This window comes from Gavialis gangeticus, unplaced genomic scaffold (assembly GCF_001723915.1).
Source record: "Gavialis gangeticus isolate Ggan-Ray unplaced genomic scaffold, GavGan_comp1, whole genome shotgun sequence".
Lineage (NCBI taxonomy): Eukaryota > Metazoa > Chordata > Crocodylia > Gavialidae > Gavialis > Gavialis gangeticus.
The window spans coordinates 50370810-50387934 of NW_017729031.1; the positions used below are offsets into that span (position 1 = coordinate 50370810).

Here is a 17125-nt window from a genome sequence, read left to right on the forward strand (position 1 = left end):
TTTTTCTTTCTGCCACAACATAAGGATGAGAAACTGCAAAAAGTGTCAGATAAAAGGAAAAGGCAGACTGTAGCCCAAAATGTGTGATCATCAACTACCAAAAAACAAATCTTGAAACATTTTGCAAAAAGGATTCTATGTAAGTTATTATAGTTCAGGAACACTAAGATTGATGCATTGGCCACTAACATAAAACTAGTGTAGCCATTATAATTCTGTTCAATAATACCATCTGATGGCCTGCATAAAAAAACTCATGAGGGCTTATACAGACCCTTCTTTCTTCCCTCCCTTCTAAACATTTTAATTTTAAACAACAGATTTTTGTCCTACAGAAATATTAGGTAACACTGATCTAGAACCAAAGACCCATTGTAGCAGGAGCTCTACAGGAACTTAAATAAAACAGTCTATGTCCCAGAGAGTTTACAAATATTGTGTGATAAATATAATATTATATGACAAATATTAAAACATAAGGGGGGCTGGAACAAAATTGAAGGATGAAATAAAAAGAAAAGAAACATTATGCATAACAGATAACTGTCCCAAAGTACAAAACACTTCACCATTGCCAAGCTGACAGTATTTTAGAAGCTTCGTACATAATGTGATACAAGATAAACAACTGCTATGTATTTAAGACAGAAATGGGAGCCCAGACCAGAGGAGAAGCAATCAACTTTTCAAAGGACCTAACAGTTTCTTTTCCACCTGGCTTTAGGACTTACGAAAAATTTTCTGTAGTTTTGCCTTCTCTATCCCTGCATACTTGGGTACACACAACTGTTCTTACCTGATAGAATAATACATGCTCTAACAGGGACCTGACATCTTCACACAACTTCCAGTTTCTTCGAAACAGCATGTTTCTGTTCATTCCCTAGCTGTACTGCTCCATTTCACAAACCCTCAAATATTTATCCCAAAGTCTTGTAGAGAGATGTACATGTGAATTACATAGTTATTTGCACTCTTCCTTGGTCCCACTATTGGGACATTAATGATGACGTCATTAATGTTCCTTGCATTTCCATACCAGCTATATATTATTTATATAGCAGCTTAGCAGCAGCTACATATTTATATAGTGTACTTAGCAGCTTCCTTATATATCTTTAATGTAATATGATTTAAATTATTATTTAAACATTGAATTAGGCAAAGAAAAAAAGTCACCTTTGAAGTCAAAGCTATGTTTGTTCTAATTTTGCTTATGTCATATGTCCTACCCCTAAATTACCTCATATGCTTTTACAGAACTTGGATTTTGCCTTTGAAAACTAGGTGTGCATAGAATATACATGAAAAAATAGAAACTGTGATCTTCACACTTTTATGAGCTAAGAGCTTCACAGTCATAATGAACTGTGAACATTATGACATTCATTTTTTTCAGACACAAATGGTATATCCTGTATCATGCAGTTTAATAATTTAAAATAGAATAGGAAACATTTATGCTGGCTGACCCTTATAAGAATCAAGACCATTGCTGCTTCTTCTGTCATCTGCCACAATTGAGAACAGTTTACTCCATCCTCTTTGAAACCCCCCTTCAGGTAGTTGAAGGCTGCTATTAAATCCCACCTCAGTCTTCTCTTCTGCAGACTAAATAAGCCCGTTCCCTCAGCCTCTCCTCATGCCCCAGCCCTCTAACCATTTTTTTCACCCTCTGATGGACTCTCTCCTGTTTGTCTGCATCCTTTCTGTTGGGGGGGCGGGGAGAGACAGAGAGTAAATGTACTAAGGAGTGTAAACGTACTAGGGTTAGATTGTGACACTTGGCTACAGTCATGTAGTGGGGGCAATACAGAGCAATATTCCCCCGTGTGGAACCTCAAATGGCATTCCACAGAGTGCTTTATATAGCGTGCGCATGGAGCACACACGGTGGTCATGCCCTTTAAGGGGTAAACTCCACCAGCATCACTGTGTGCAGCTGATTAGGAATTCAGCCATGGTTTACCCTATTCTCTGCTGCTTTTTTGACTGAAAAACTGTTGCTCCTATAGCAGACTTTTGTCCTGACAAATATGATTTCAAACAACTCTTATCTAAGTTGTACAAGGGCAGGGGGTTCTCTGTCTTCAGACTCTCCCACCCACTTCCCCCTGTGAATGGCCACATAAGTACACAGTCAAAATTTGCCCTTCAATGTTTATGCTGCCTAAGGCATTGGTAGCTATATACTGGGTAGCTATATAGCTGCTATATTATATCATAGTGATCCTTAGCAATATAGTAGCTTCTTCATGAAAAGATACAAACTGTAGATCAATAAAGATGCAATGAAGTTCAGATTAGATATGATTCCTGCATACATTAAGCTTAATTATATTCCTTTTTAATACACTTCAACCATTGAAAGAATGTATAATAGCAAACGTCAACATACTTTGTGTCTTAAAAGTGAGCTTCTAAGTAATGAGATCTTAACTTACGTATCTAACACATCTTTACCTGAATGCAGAAGCAGGCCATCCCTAAGAGGGGGGAGAATTGGGGCAACCACGCCGGCTCCTGTGCTTTGGGGGGCCCCACAGAGCAGGGCAGAGCAGCGGCAGTGCAGAACTGGGTGGAGCAATTGCTCCACGTCCAGCCACTCACTACCCTCCAACCTGATGCCGCTGCTGCCAATGGTGGTGGCACCTTCTTCGGGTTTGGGGCCCGTGGGATCAGAGCGGGTGCAGAGCCCTGCATGGGCTGATTTGCCCTGGGCCCTGCACCCTGCTCAGGTCTGCTCTGTGCAGAAGCATGTATGTGTATGAATATATATGAAATATAATCACAGACGGGGTGGCAGGTCCCCAAGTGTTTTAGAGTTGCCTCATTTATCTTTGTGGGGCATTAACTCTGAAGACTCTATACTGTTGCAAATTAAGTCTGGAACATGTGCAAGTTTATATCATGTCCCTGTCTTGCCTACCCCAAGCCCTGCATGCACTCTAAAAATTCAAGCTTGGCAGGAAATAGTATCAATCTCAGGTTTAATGACCAACTGTATTATCCAGTGGGTCAGTAGCCAGATTTATTCTGCTTGATACTGGTGTTTTTATTGTAGTCCAAGCAAAGATCTTCACTGCATAGGGGCTCAATAGGATGCACACTGGCCATGAAGGGGATGCATGCCATAGAGTCTGAGGTGCCTGGTATCCCACTTTATAGCAGGTATATAGGAACAAACTAGTACAACTTCTACTACATAGATTCACCAGACATACTCTATTTTGTGCAAACCATATAAAGCAAACCAGTCCTCAGGCAAAAAAAAGCCCTGGAAGCTCCAGTGTCATAGGATGGCTGAGAGTATGCATGTGGAGACAGAAATTTCTTTTCCTGTGGTTTACTACTCTTCTAGCTACACTGAAAGCAGGTGCCAGCATTTGGTATGTAGAAAATTGTTTTTCTTCCATTGCTTCAGGCTCTATATATACAAACCCAGAAACACATTCTTTCTACTTTCATGCACTGAAAATTTTGGAGGTTCTTTACAGGCCTAGAACACTTTTTAGTTTTTTAACTGAAAGTCCATATTCTGCATGAGAATATAAGTGAGCCTCGCTCTTACCAAAGAGAGCTGCCTATTTGACACTAACAAATGGGTGAAACACTTTATCATTTCCATATCTCATAGCATTAACAAACCTGGACAAATTAATTTGTACTGATACTATTTTGGACTAATTTGGAATGTTTATAAGAAGTATGTCCCAAAGCGGTTTAAGGAGACTGATAAACATGATCTCCATTTTACCGATAGACAAGTGATTTGCCCTAGGTCAAAAAGCAAGTCCACAGCAGAATTTGAGCTGAAACTCAACAAAGATAGCACCATCACAAGAACCATAGAAATTAGATTATGTAGCTATATAGAATACAGCTTAGGTGCCAACTTTTACTTTGGCCTGGGAGGCAGGGTGGGGAGGCCTAAGATGATGGACACATGGAAAATTTTATGCAGTTCAAGTGACAGCCATTTTCCCAAAGGGTGGCAGGGCTCTCAGGCAACCACATATTCGGCACCTCTGGAACACAGACTCAAAACTCAGCCTGTTACAGCACAATTATATCTCTTTTAAATGTACAAAAGCAGCACGGCTATTTCATAGGCTCTTCTATAAAGAGCAAAGACAACATGCTACGGATGACTTGTAAAAATCCCAATCCAGCTTCCATTTTTCATAAGTAAACTTCTTTTTTGCACATGAAAATGACTGCAATACACACACTATGATTTGGACATCATTTCTTTTACAAAGACAAAATCATGTTTATGAAGTTCCTTTAGCTCAGTCCTGCTAATAGACAGGAGAAGTTGGTGGCTGTGTAGAAGCATCTTCATTAAAACAGGAATTAGCTGCTGATGTTCTCCTTCTCCTGCTCTTTACTTTGTATTTTGTACTTATCTGCACAGATTTCAACACATACAAATCAAAAGCTGAAATGGCACTGCAGTAATGAAATTGCAATATGTCTATCATCTATTATATAGCAACGTCTGTCTTAAGTTTTGTTGCAGATCTTATTCACATATGCTATCCTTCAAGGGGTGAAAAAACCTGTTTTTTAAAACACTGCCTTTCACATTATAATTTATTAGTGAAAAGCATCTATAGACAAATATGAGGTTTTTAGTTTACCATTAAGTTGTTAATGTGAAATTACTTTTATTTGTCCTTAGGAAATGACAAGTAGGAGTCAGCTCAAAGTATCAAGCAGCAGCAAAGAAACTGAACGAAATGAAGTGACCTCCAAAGAATCTCAGCTGGAGGCCTTTCAAACAGAAGAGGTAACTGTATCAATTAATTGTGTCACTGGGCGATTACACAAAGATGCTGATTTTAAGACTACATATTTGCATCTTAACTCTGTTACTACTACCTATAACAAGATCTTGATGTTCTGATGATAGTTACCTCATTTAGTGGTAGGGAGTCATTGGGGGGAAAAAAGGTGTTTTATAAGAATTGCTTCAATGTGTTAACTAGTCATGGTTTCATTCAGATTTTTCCTTCATAAAACTTTGGTGGGAAATTCTCACATATGCTAATCTTGATTTAAAGTTAAATTTTTGTACCCAGGTTTCTCATCTTGAAAAAGCTACCCATGAAACAGTGACAGCTTCTAATTTTGCTCAACATATTGATGAAACAGGTAAGAAAGTTGGGAGGATATTAAACATAAGTATAAAGAGTAACAAATAACAAACAGCATATCCACTTGCTCACACAAAACTATCACTGGTCATACATAAACATGAAAACGTCAGTTCCAACTGCACAGTCTATCCCTGTTCAGCAAAATGCTGAACATTGACTTCCATGACATTTAAGAAGCATGTGATTAGATCTAAGGACCTCCTGAAGTGTTTTGCTAAACAGGATGGACTGAAGCACGTGATTAAATACTCTGATGCAGGAGTCAGCAACCTTTCTGTAACAATTAACAACCTTTCATAACAAGGTTTTATCCCAAAGCAAGCTGCTGCCTTCTTGGCTGCAGTGGGAGTAGCAGTGCAGAGAGGTAGCCTGAGCTGGAACGTCAACCATGAGCACCCCAGGGGAGGAAGCTTTCAGGAGAAGTCAGTGTAAAAGGGAACCTCTTCATTCCCCCACCTCCAGCCCTAACCCAGCAAATGCTGTGACTATCATTTTTGGCACGCTTAGTGAGCTTGATAAAATCTCTTCAAAGCTGGATCTGGCCCACAGGTTGCTGACCTCTGCCGTAATGTATCACAACTATGAAGAATAACAATCCTCACATTTTGGCAAGCAACAATTCAGTTGTGCAAACGTTTAACTACTGTTCACCTGGACAGCTCCACAGAGTATGAACAAATGGCCTTAAATACTGTTTCTGCAATATCCAACAATTCTGGTCCTGACAGAGCACGGATAATGCAGCACTTGGCAATTATTCATGGTTCTCTGTGCAATGACTGAATAGCTCTCCTAGCGGTGCAAGGCTGGATTGGTCTAATGTAATGTGAATTGGTCTAGCGTAATAACTTTTTATAATTCATTGATAAAGACATTTTTAATAACATGGACATAGAAAAACCCTTTTATTTTTATTTTTATTGCAGTAGTCAATGCAGCTATGGATGAAGAGATTTCAAAGATTTCAACACAGGTTTTAAAAGAACAGTTTGAAAGGACAGCCCAAGAAAAGGCTGACAGAGAGACTGCAACACCTGCAAAGCAGATTAAGGTCTGTACTTAATAGTAAAAGTAATCTCTGTCCATGCAAACTAGAAATGTTAAAATTCAGTATAACACTGAAATGCTACTCTATTCTGCAAGCGCTCAAATCTTAGCATACTCATATTTTGGTCAGGTAGTTGGTCTGAATCTCAGTGTAATGTATTATGGAAGTGGTGGGAAGATAGAGGCCTTGGAAAACATGTGAATAATAAATACATAAATTGCATTAAATAATCTAACAAACATTTTTATTAGGAGATGAATACAGTTGAAAGCAAAGCTTTTAAAAATCTTTTTGGTTTTCCTCTGTCTTCTCTTGCTGCATGCAATCTCCTCTTTATCTTTTACTCTGATAAAAAAAAATATAATTTCTGTGATCATCTCTCTCTCCAAAATTTTTGGTTGACACATTAGTTCAGAGATAAATGCAGAGAATTTTAATTCCATTTAAATTGAAATCAGTATAAACTGCCGATGAATTGTGTGTTATGTGCAGTACATCAAATCTGCATTGGTTGCGACAGAGAAACCAATGCTGCAAAATCACTGTATCTTACCTTTCATACATTACGCCTGTATTAGAATTAGTTTTAATTATATGAGGCTCTGAAAAACATCTGAAGGTGTTGGGTCTCTTAACCTGTAATTGCAATGTCCTTGCTCAGCACCTTGGAGAACTAATCCTTTGAATGGGATCAATAAAATTTTGGGCTGAAAAATGTGTTTGTTAAATAAAATATCAATTTTGTCCCCTAAAGATTGAAAATGAATATCAAGAAATTGCATGGCCTTCTGCAGTTAGTTCTTCTTCTACGGCCAGTGCTTCAGCAAATAGAATACATGAAACTTCTGTGACAAGAGAAACAAAGCATGGGAGCGCTGCCTCTCCTACAGTTCACACCAAGTCCTCTAAATGCGGAAGCAGAGAAGAGTTACCTCCTCCTTCTGCAGCCATGCTACAAGCTCCGTCAGATATGAGAGAGTTTTCCCAGTCCCCTGAATTATTCACCTCTCCAACAAAGCTCACAATCCCCAAAGATTTGTATTCAAAGCAGAGAAATTTATATGAATTAAAACGTTTATACAAACATATTCACCCAGAAGTAAGAAAGAATTTAGAAAAAGATTATTTACGTGAAATTTCTCATATTGTATCTTCTGAGCTTGAAACAGGGAATTCAGTATCAAGAGATGTACAACAAGCTACATATGTCTTTGAAAATAGTCGTAATAGCCCTCAAAAGTGTATGAGCCCAGAGAGAGAATACCTAGAGTGGGATGAAATTCTAAAAGGAGAAGTTCAGTCCATGAGATGGATCTTTGAGAACCAGCCTCTGGATTCAATCAAAGATGAATCTCCAGACCCAAACAATATTAAAAGCATTGCAGATCAAGAAATCATTGCGGGTGGAGATGTTAAGTATACAACCTGGATGTTTGAAACACAACCTATTGATGCACTGGGTTCACATTCTTCAGATTCTGCAGAAAATGCAGACAAAATTCCTGAGTTAGCTAGAGGAGATGTCCGCACAGCAACATGGATGTTTGAAACTCAGCCTTTGGATTCTATGAATAAAATCCATCATGACAAGGAACAAGAAACAGATGAAACTTGTGTTAAAGACATTACTGGTGGTGATGTGAAAACTGTAAAGTATATATTTGAATCCCTAAATTTGGATAAAATTGGTCAGTTGTATTCAGTGGATGAAATTAACTTTCTGCAATTGAGATCCGAACTTAAAGAAATTAAAGGAGATGTGAAGAGAACCATAAAGCATTTCGAAACTCAACCAATGTATGTTATTAGAGATAACTTAGGTCAAATGCTGGAGATTAAAACTGTTCACCGAGAAGACATTGAAAAAGGCGATGTCAGAACAGCACGCTGGATGTTTGACACGCAGCCCTTAGACATGATTAACAAAGATCCTCTGGAAATTAAAGTTGTCTGTGGAATCTCTATGGAGGAAAACATCAAAGGTGGTGTTCACAAGGCAAAATGGTTATTTGAAACCCAGGCTTTGGATTCTATCAAAGAGGACTCAGAAGTAACTGTCAGTGAGAAGGAAACTATTCTAGGAGCTGATGTCTGTAGAAAGTGCTGGATTTTTGAAAATCAGCCACTTGATACCCTAAAAGGTAATGACAACACAACTCATCTGCCACCCGAAGAAATAATAGGAGGTGATGTAAATACTACCAAACATTTATTTGAAACGCTACCAATGGATGCAATAAAGGATAGTCCAGATGTTGGGAAACTTCAGAAAGTGGTTACCACTGAAGAAGAAAAAGGTGATGTGAAGCATCAGAAGTGGATTTTTGAAACAAAACCTCTTGAACAAATTAGAGAAGGAAAGAAGGAATTTGTAAGAACAGTGAAACTTGAAGAAATTGACAAGGGAGATGTAAGCAGCTGCAAAAATATATTTGAATCAAGTGGTTTAAGTAAGTATGATGAATCCCATAAAATTAACATAGAAGGCATAGAAAGAGGTGCTGTAGAGTTAAATAAAGTTCTTTTCGAAACAACTCCATTATATGCAATTCAAGATAGTTTTGGAAAATATCATGAAGTTAAAACAATTCGACAAGAGGAAATTTTAAGAGGAGATGTAAAAAGTTACAGATGGCTATTTGAAACAAGACCTCTTGACCAATTTGATGAAAGCGTTAAAAAAGTCCAGATTATCAAAGGAATATCTTCACAAGAAGTGCAGTCAGGTGATGTAAAAACAGCAAAATGGTTGTTTGAAACGCAGCCTCTTGATTCTATTAAATATTTTAGTGATCTAGAAGATGAAGAAAGTAATACAGAGCAAACTACAAATATTGTGAAAGGAGATGTAAAAATGTGTAGATGGCTATTTGAAACGCAGCCAATGGAATCATTATATGATAAAGTTCAGGTAGTGACTGACAGTGAAGAAATTCATAAAGGAGATGTCAAAACCTGCACTTGGCTCTTTGAAACACAGCCACTTGATGCAATAAAAGATGAATCAGAAACAACAGTAAAACCGCACACTGTGAGTCAGGAGGATATTCAAGGAAGTGATGTCCGTACAGCATGTTTCCTGTTTGAGACAGAAAATTTAGATAATATACAAGGAGAAGGAGAAAAGGAATTCAAGAGAGTAGTGGAAATTGATATCCAGCCCGGTGATGTTTCCACTATGAAGTATAAATTTGAAAACCAATCACTAGATTCCATAAATTATAGTTCAGAGGAAGTTCTGGAAAAAATTAAAAATATACAGGAGGAAGATATACAGAAAGGAAATGTTTTACATTGTCGATGGCTTTTTGAAAACCAGTCTATTGATACTATAAAGGAAAACCAAGAAGACAGTACATTATTCAGAACTGTTACAGATATACAGGGTGGAAATGTGCGAAAAGGCTGCTTTATTTTTGAGACTTTTTCTTTGGACCAGATTAAAGATGAATCTGTAGACATCAACACGGAGAAAACCATTAGTGTTGAAGAAATAACAAAGGGAGATGTGAAAAACTACAGAATGCTATTTGAAACCCAGCCGCTGTATGCAATTCAAGACAAAGAAGGGTATTACCATGAAGTGACAACAGTTAAGAAGGAAGAAGTGATCCATGGAGATGTACGTGGGACTAGGTGGCTGTTTGAAACGAAACCTCTAGACTCTATTAATGAATCAGACAATGTATATGTTATTAAAGCTGTCACTCAAGAAGATATTCAAAAAGGAAATGTGAGCTCTGTCAGATACAAATTTGAGACCCAACAACTGGACAAAATTTCAGAAGATGAAAAATTAATTGTGCCTACTATTGATGTTGTCCAGGGTGGTGATGTGAAGACCAACAAGCAATTATTTGAATCTCAGGGGCTCAAGAAAGACACGTATGTAAGAACAGTTAGTATCAATGAAATTCAACAGGGCAATGTGAAAACTTCCACTTGGTTATTTGAAACGCACACTATAGATGAGCTTAGAGGAGAGGGTTCAGAGTATAAGGACATTAAGACAGTCAGAAAGGAAGATGTGCAAGAAGGTGATGTTCAGCAGGCAGTGTGGCTTTTTGAGAACCAGCCTTTAGATTCCATTAAGGAATCTGAAGAAAGTGAAATAAAAATAACGAAGGAAGAAATTCCACCGTCAGACGTAAAGACGACAACATGGCTTTTTGAAACAACACCTTTCCATGAATTTAATGAAAGCAAGGTTGAAAAGGAAGAAATTATAGGAAAAAGTATTACAGAAACTCTGAAAGAACTTTACTCTCACAAAGTTGTGGAGTCTCATGGAATTATCCTTGAGGCAGATGAAATTGGAGATGTCCGAATGGCAAAATATAAACTAATGAATCAAGAGACACCTGAAATACAAAAGGAAGAGATTATTAAAGGGGATCTAGACAACATAATGATGAACCTGCTGTCCAAAAGGAGCACTGTCAAAAGAGAAATTACAGTAAATGAAGATGAAAAGGGCAATGTCAATTTGACCAAAGCTCAATTACTGAACAGATCAACGGATGTTCTTGTTGAAAAAGAAGAGATAGTGAGAGGTGATATACAGGAAGCTATAAAAAACCTGTTTAGTGAGGATAGTTCTGTAAAACGAGGAATTTTAATTCAGGAAAATGAGAGAGGCGATATTAACATGACAGTCTATTCTCTCCTTCACAAAAAGGATGGCAATAAAATCCATCATGATGAAGTGATAGGTGGTGATGTGAAACTTACTATTCACAAACTTCTGTCTTCTACCATGAATAATGAAATATCAGAAAGAGCTAAAATAGATGAATCAGAGAGGGGAAATGTTCAGTTTTTCACAACCTGCATAGAAGCTGGAGCTCTGGATTATCTAAAAATGTTTCAGACTGAGTCAAATGAAATATTCACAACCAAGAAACAAGAAGAGGAAGAAGAAGAAGTAATTGGTGGTGATGTGGAAGGTACGAAGCTGTTACTGAAGAAACAGAAGCTTCCAATTCAACGTACAGTTAATGAAACTGACATCGTCCCTGGAGATGTGTCTAATGCAGTTAAAATTTTTATGACAGAGCCAGAAAATACATCTTGCCATGTGCACAAAGAAGAAATTATAAAAGGTGATTTGAAGGCAGCTTTACATTCACTCAGCCAAGCTATAAATCAGACAACAGTTACAGAAAAGGAAGAAGTTATAAAAGCTGATATCCTGGCGATACTAAGATCTCTTAAAGAATCATCCTACCAACTGAAAGAAACAGAAAAGCCTGATGTCATCCCTGGTGATATTAAGCGGACAATTGAGTCCCTTGAAAAAGCAATAAACACAAAAAATAAAGTTCTGAAAGAGGCGGTTGTTCAGGGTGACCTTGAATCAACATTAAGGTCTTTAAAAGAAGCTCAGCAGTCCCTCAAGCGCATAGACAAAGAATGTGTAATCAGCAGCGATATTCAGACTGATGGACAAAACCAGCTAGAAGTCTCTGCAGAAGAGAAAATTGTAGAGCATCGAGAAAGTGAGTATAAAGACATAAAAAGCACCAAGCAGATACTTTCTGAGCCTTCTCAAATATTAGCCAAAAACCAAGTTAATGTAACACAAAATCTACAAAAGACTGTTAAATCTCTCCATGAATATCATGAAGGAAAGCATGCTGAAGATGAGACTGTGTCCAGGGGTTTAAAAGGTACTAGGAAGATCCCTTTAAATCAAGAGTGGAGCACTGAATCTCTGGACACTGATAAAGCATTTCTGAGGAGCTTACCTAATTTACAACAGAAAGTTATCAAAAAAGTAGATGATTCCAAGGATAAAATTCAAGTCCAAAGCAATACAAAAAAAGAAGCAAAACCTCTTATTGATCAACATGTGACCAGTCAGTCTGCTTTTAATGCTAAAGTTAAGAGGGAAGTGAGAACAGAGAAATCAGAGGTGTGCAGAGCTTTGAAGGAGGATCATAGCTGCAGCACAGTTCAGTTTACTGAACACATAGCAGAAAAGAAACAGAATGCACGTAATGAGCATGAAGATAATGATTTTTTCAACATAAACAATACAGAGGGAAGAGGAAAGGCAAAAATATCAACAGAAGTGTATACCTCCAGAGCCAGAGCCAGACAACAACCAATCAACGTGGCTGCTAGTGGGATTTCTAAAGTGACTGGCCATCCAAAACAAGTGGCAAAGAAAGAAACAAACCAAGCTCAGAAGTTTAAGGAGGGTTTTGGAGAGAATGAAATGAGTGTTCAGCCAGTGCAAGATGTAGTTTCCATGACAGCAGAGCCAAATATAAAAATCAAACAAAAAGTAGAAGTTGGACATGAAATGCACAATAAATATACAGAAACTGAAAAGAAGAAAAAGAGCAATGCTCATCAACAGAAGACTAAAACAGGAAAGACTAAAACAGAAGCTACTAAATCAGACTTCCAGTGTTCGGTACACAAACCTTTAAATCCCGCCAAGAATGTTATGGAGAAAGATTTGCCAGAAATAGATTCCCTACCCCCTCCACCACCTCCTCCACCACCACCTCCAGTCACATCTTCTGAACTGGAATTTCCTCTACCTCCTCCTCCTTTAATGATGCCATCTGATACATTGTCACACACAATTATGGACAAAACCAAAGCTGAATTTGACCACTTTCCTCCTCCTCCACCACCACCACCACCACTAGATGACAAATTGGTAAATGAATTTCTGCCTAGTCTCTCTCTCCCACCACCCCCACCTCCTCTCACAATTCCTCCTACTGTTCAGCCAAAGCAAAAGAAAGAATATTTCCCCAGATATCCAGAGAAGTCACCACCTTGCTCAGCGCAGCCTCCTGCTAATGCTGAAGCATCAAGTCAAGCACCTGAGGGTCCCTCCTCAAAGAAATGTCTGCAAATGGAACCATCTAAGAGGCTAGCAGCTAACAAGTCTAAAATACCTCCAAAACCTGAAACCAGTGTTCCTCAGAAAGGCACAGAAATTAATATTACCAAAACAGTGGAAGAAAGCAAAGTGTCTGAATCCCTGGTGAATATTGTCAACCAAAAGCAGAGACAGAAATCAACTCATGCAAGAACAGGAGAGGGAAAAAAGCCCTCAACCATTACAGAAGGGATTAATCCACCACCCCAAATTCCACAAGAATCACTGCCCACTGGGAAGAGAGTGGCTTTTCCACTTACAAAATCACTTTCCCTTCCATCTGAGCCGACACAAACACAACCTAAACCTTACATCCGGAAATTTAAAACCCCTTTAATGATTGCTGAAGAAAAATACAAACAGCAAAGGGAGGAGATGGAAAAAATGCAAGCCAAAAACTTGTGTTGTGGGACTGCCAGAACAAACAACGAGGCACAGGGAAGTCCAATTCAAACAGAGGCAGAAAATCATGTGCCATTACAAAAATCAAACAAGCAGGATCAAACTGCTTCACAAGGTTCAATGCCCTCTCTAACTCCACAGCAGGTGATGCCCTCTGATTCTGACTTTCAAGTCAATTTACAAGCAACGGGATCTCAAGTTGATAAACAACTATCTGCATCATTAGTAGTATCATCAGCTGCTGAGCAGCTTCAAAACATTTTAGAAACCACAGAGGAAGATCATATTAGGAAAAAAGAACTGCAAGTTTCAAAGGATCTTACGAAACATAATTTATCTTGTCAAATGGAACAAATCCATCAAGAACATGCTTTGCATAAGACAGAGCAGCTGGAGAATGTGGAGCAGTTGCACATGTCCAAAAATAAAATCATCTCCCCTACTTTCAAAGTTAAAACCATCAAGCTCCCCACTGTAGATCAAAGCTTACATGAAACACAGAAAGATTCTAGGGTGCATGAAAAACAACAGAAAATTAATGTTCAAAATGTTGTCAAACAACAAAATCAGGAAAAGCAGAGAGAAGACATAAGCACTGTCATTGGGAAAAAACAGAGCACTGCAAAGCAATATCACCAGACGCGTGATGAGAAGGTGCTGACAGAAAAAACACCTTTAAAGCACATGGAGAACATGCAAACAGTAAGGAAGAAAGATTTCAGTCAAGTGAAACAAAGCTTAATTAATGAGATAGGAACAGAAAAAGGAAAAGCCAGGCATGAGAAGGTCTCACTGACTAAAGAAATAAATCAGGGCAAGATACTAGCTTGGCCAGAAGAAAACAAAGTAACAATTCAGAAAAAACAAGAGCAGTTTAGAAATAAATCAGCAGAGAAAGTGGTCCAACGCAAGGTAGCTGATACACATCATGACTCACAGACCCAAATTGTAGAGGAAAAGAATGTGTGTGTTTCTGAAAGTAACTTCCGGAATAAAGAATTGTCCCACCAGTATAATAGTCTGCAAGAAAAAGAATGCATCAGAGACAAGGACACGCAAGGAAAACAAGCTTTTCTGAAGACAATAGATCCAAAACAAGAGATTACACAGAACAAATCTTCATTTTCTTCTTCACCAAAAGTATCACATCCAGTTGATGAAAAATGTGCAGCTGATATATTAGAAGTCTTGAGAAAAAGGGAAGAACTGCAGCAAGTTTTGTCTAGAGTGAAACAGTTGGAAGATGAGCCAAATAAAAATGGCATGAAAACATTTCAGACATTTTTAAATATTATCCCAGTATGGCTAATAAACCAAGAAAGAAAGAAAAACATAGTTCATATTATGCTGGAAAATAATTTAGAAAAGCTAAAAGTAGAGCTATCAGATATTAAAGAGCATGCAGTCAAAATGCTTGCCTCCTGTGAAGATACAATCCAGACTGCTATGTTGACCACAAACCAAGTGAAATCCAGACATGACTCTGTCGGCTATGGGGGCCCATCCCAGAAAATAGCAAAAATCAGCTTTGGCTCCAATAGAAAAGATACACATAAAATGAAAGATATTATCAAAGAAGAAACAGTGCATCATGAAATTAAACAGCAGTCTAATGGAATCAGACAGACAGAGTTCAGGATTTCTTCTCCAGCACTAAGAATGCGATCACCATCTCCTACTTACATAACAATTGCATCTAGGCGGACAGACTCTCCTCTCAAGGACATGTCCTCCTCAGCTCCCATCCAAAAAGAAACTAACCCAGTTCCTCCGCCACTTCGCAGATCTGCAACACCGAACTCTAGAATTCAAAGGCCAGCTTCTGCTCCCTCTTCTCCAAGAAGCCACTGTGAACAAGCGGCCAAACTGAAAGACACCACAGCAAAGTTCTCTCAAGGAGCAACGCGGTACTGGTCAGTGACACCAATTCCAGTTGTTGAAAAAAGGTCAGAAATAGTTAAATCTCCTGCAACTCTTCGCCGACAACTTAAGATTGAAACTCATGCTGCAGAGACTTTATCCTCAGCAACTATACCTGTAACTCAAGTAACTGCTGGTACAGTAAAGAGTGAAAAAGCAGCACGTGAAGAGGATAAAAAAGCAGAGAAAAGCAAGACCCGCGGGCACCAAAAGCCAGTAAACATTCCAGAATGCTTACAGCCCCATACTGAAAGCTTAGATGCAATCTCAGTTATACAAAAAATTGAGGGTCCTAAGGCTGATCAGTCAGGGCTTATTCATAGGTTTGAGGCATCTGAGAGAGTGATACATACAAAAAACCAGCCAATTACAATAGCTGAAAGATTAGGCAATGAAAGTGAGGAGGAAATGGATATGTTCTTAGAGAGCATTGGAGACAACTCAGTATTTGATATAAAATCAAAGAAAAGATTTTTTGGAAGTAGTGAAATGAACAGTAAAGTAAAGGCAGGCAGGCACATACTTAGCAAGGATGAATATGATCTGAAGTCTATGGAGACTCAAAAGCAAAAAGATGGCTTACAAAATTCTCCTTGCTGGCAGCTCAGGGACTCAAAGCAAAATACATCTTATGAACAAAGGCAACGTGAAGATAAGGAGTGCTCATTTGAACCTGTTGTGTGCATAGAAACAAAGTCTCATGGTGAACAATCTTCTGGTCAGGATGCATCTGCAAACACAGGCACTGAATCTAGGGCTGCTGCCTCCACATCACAAAGTGCTGATGGTATGCAGTCAGGATTTGGTTTCAAGCACGCACCTCCAACATATGAAGATGTAATCTCAGGACACATTTTGGATATTTCTGCTGCTGACTCACCAGAAGAAATACTAAGAAATTTTCAGAAGACGTGGCAAGAAAGTGAGAGGGTGTTTAAAAGTCTTGGATACAGAGTCTCAGATACTTCTGAAACTGAAATGAGAAGTAGCTTTCATCAAGAAGCAGAATTTTTCAGTGGTAAATAAGCATGCAAAGTGTGGAGAACCCATTTAGGGATCCTAATCAATGTCAATGTGTCATGCAATTAATGAATACTGTGTTTATAGTCACAGGATAAGGTAACATAAAATTAACAAACTTTTCTTAATTTTTGCTGTCTGTCTCTTTTTCTGTCAGCTGTCTTTTATCATTTTCTTTTCCAAAGGCATCTGCTTTAAGTGATGTGCCGAATGTGTGACTAACAAATACTGATATATTGGGTTGTGAGGCCTTTTTGCCAAGGTAAATATTGCATTTGAATTAGCAGCCTAACATATATATTTATATATATGTATGTATATATTTACATAAAAATTAAAACAACATAAATTCTGCATTTCAGAAATGCTAACCCATTATGTGTTCCTGATAAATAGCCAACACTATGATTTTAACTGAGATAAAAGTAAATGGCAGTTGTGTTTGCATGTAGTACAGCATATTGGTGATGAGAAAACAACTTTCAAATTTTGAATGTGTCCATTTAAAATGTGCTAATGCATAGGGCTTGTACTTAAACATACTGACCTTTGTTTAGGGTGGCTTTAATTAGGCACATACACAATTGCAGAAATTGTTCATAGGATTTCATGCAAAAGCTTATATTTTGTTCAGCAGTTTTACACCCTGAACATTTCTTAACTGAAATTACC

The 17125-nt window shown here is 38.1% G+C and overlaps 1 protein-coding gene across 1 annotated transcript in view; it reads left to right on the forward strand.

Moving 5' to 3' along the window:
* XIRP2 (xin actin binding repeat containing 2) overlaps positions 1-17125 on the forward strand; it is a 303369-nt gene that overhangs the window by 281357 nt on the left and 4887 nt on the right. Inside the window, exons 7-10 of the mRNA XM_019522841.1 lie at positions 4685-4792; positions 5085-5157; positions 6089-6213; positions 6965-16451. Coding sequence (XP_019378386.1) covers positions 4685-4792; positions 5085-5157; positions 6089-6213; positions 6965-16451 — 9793 coding nt within the window. The remainder of the gene's footprint in view (positions 1-4684; positions 4793-5084; positions 5158-6088; positions 6214-6964; positions 16452-17125) is intronic.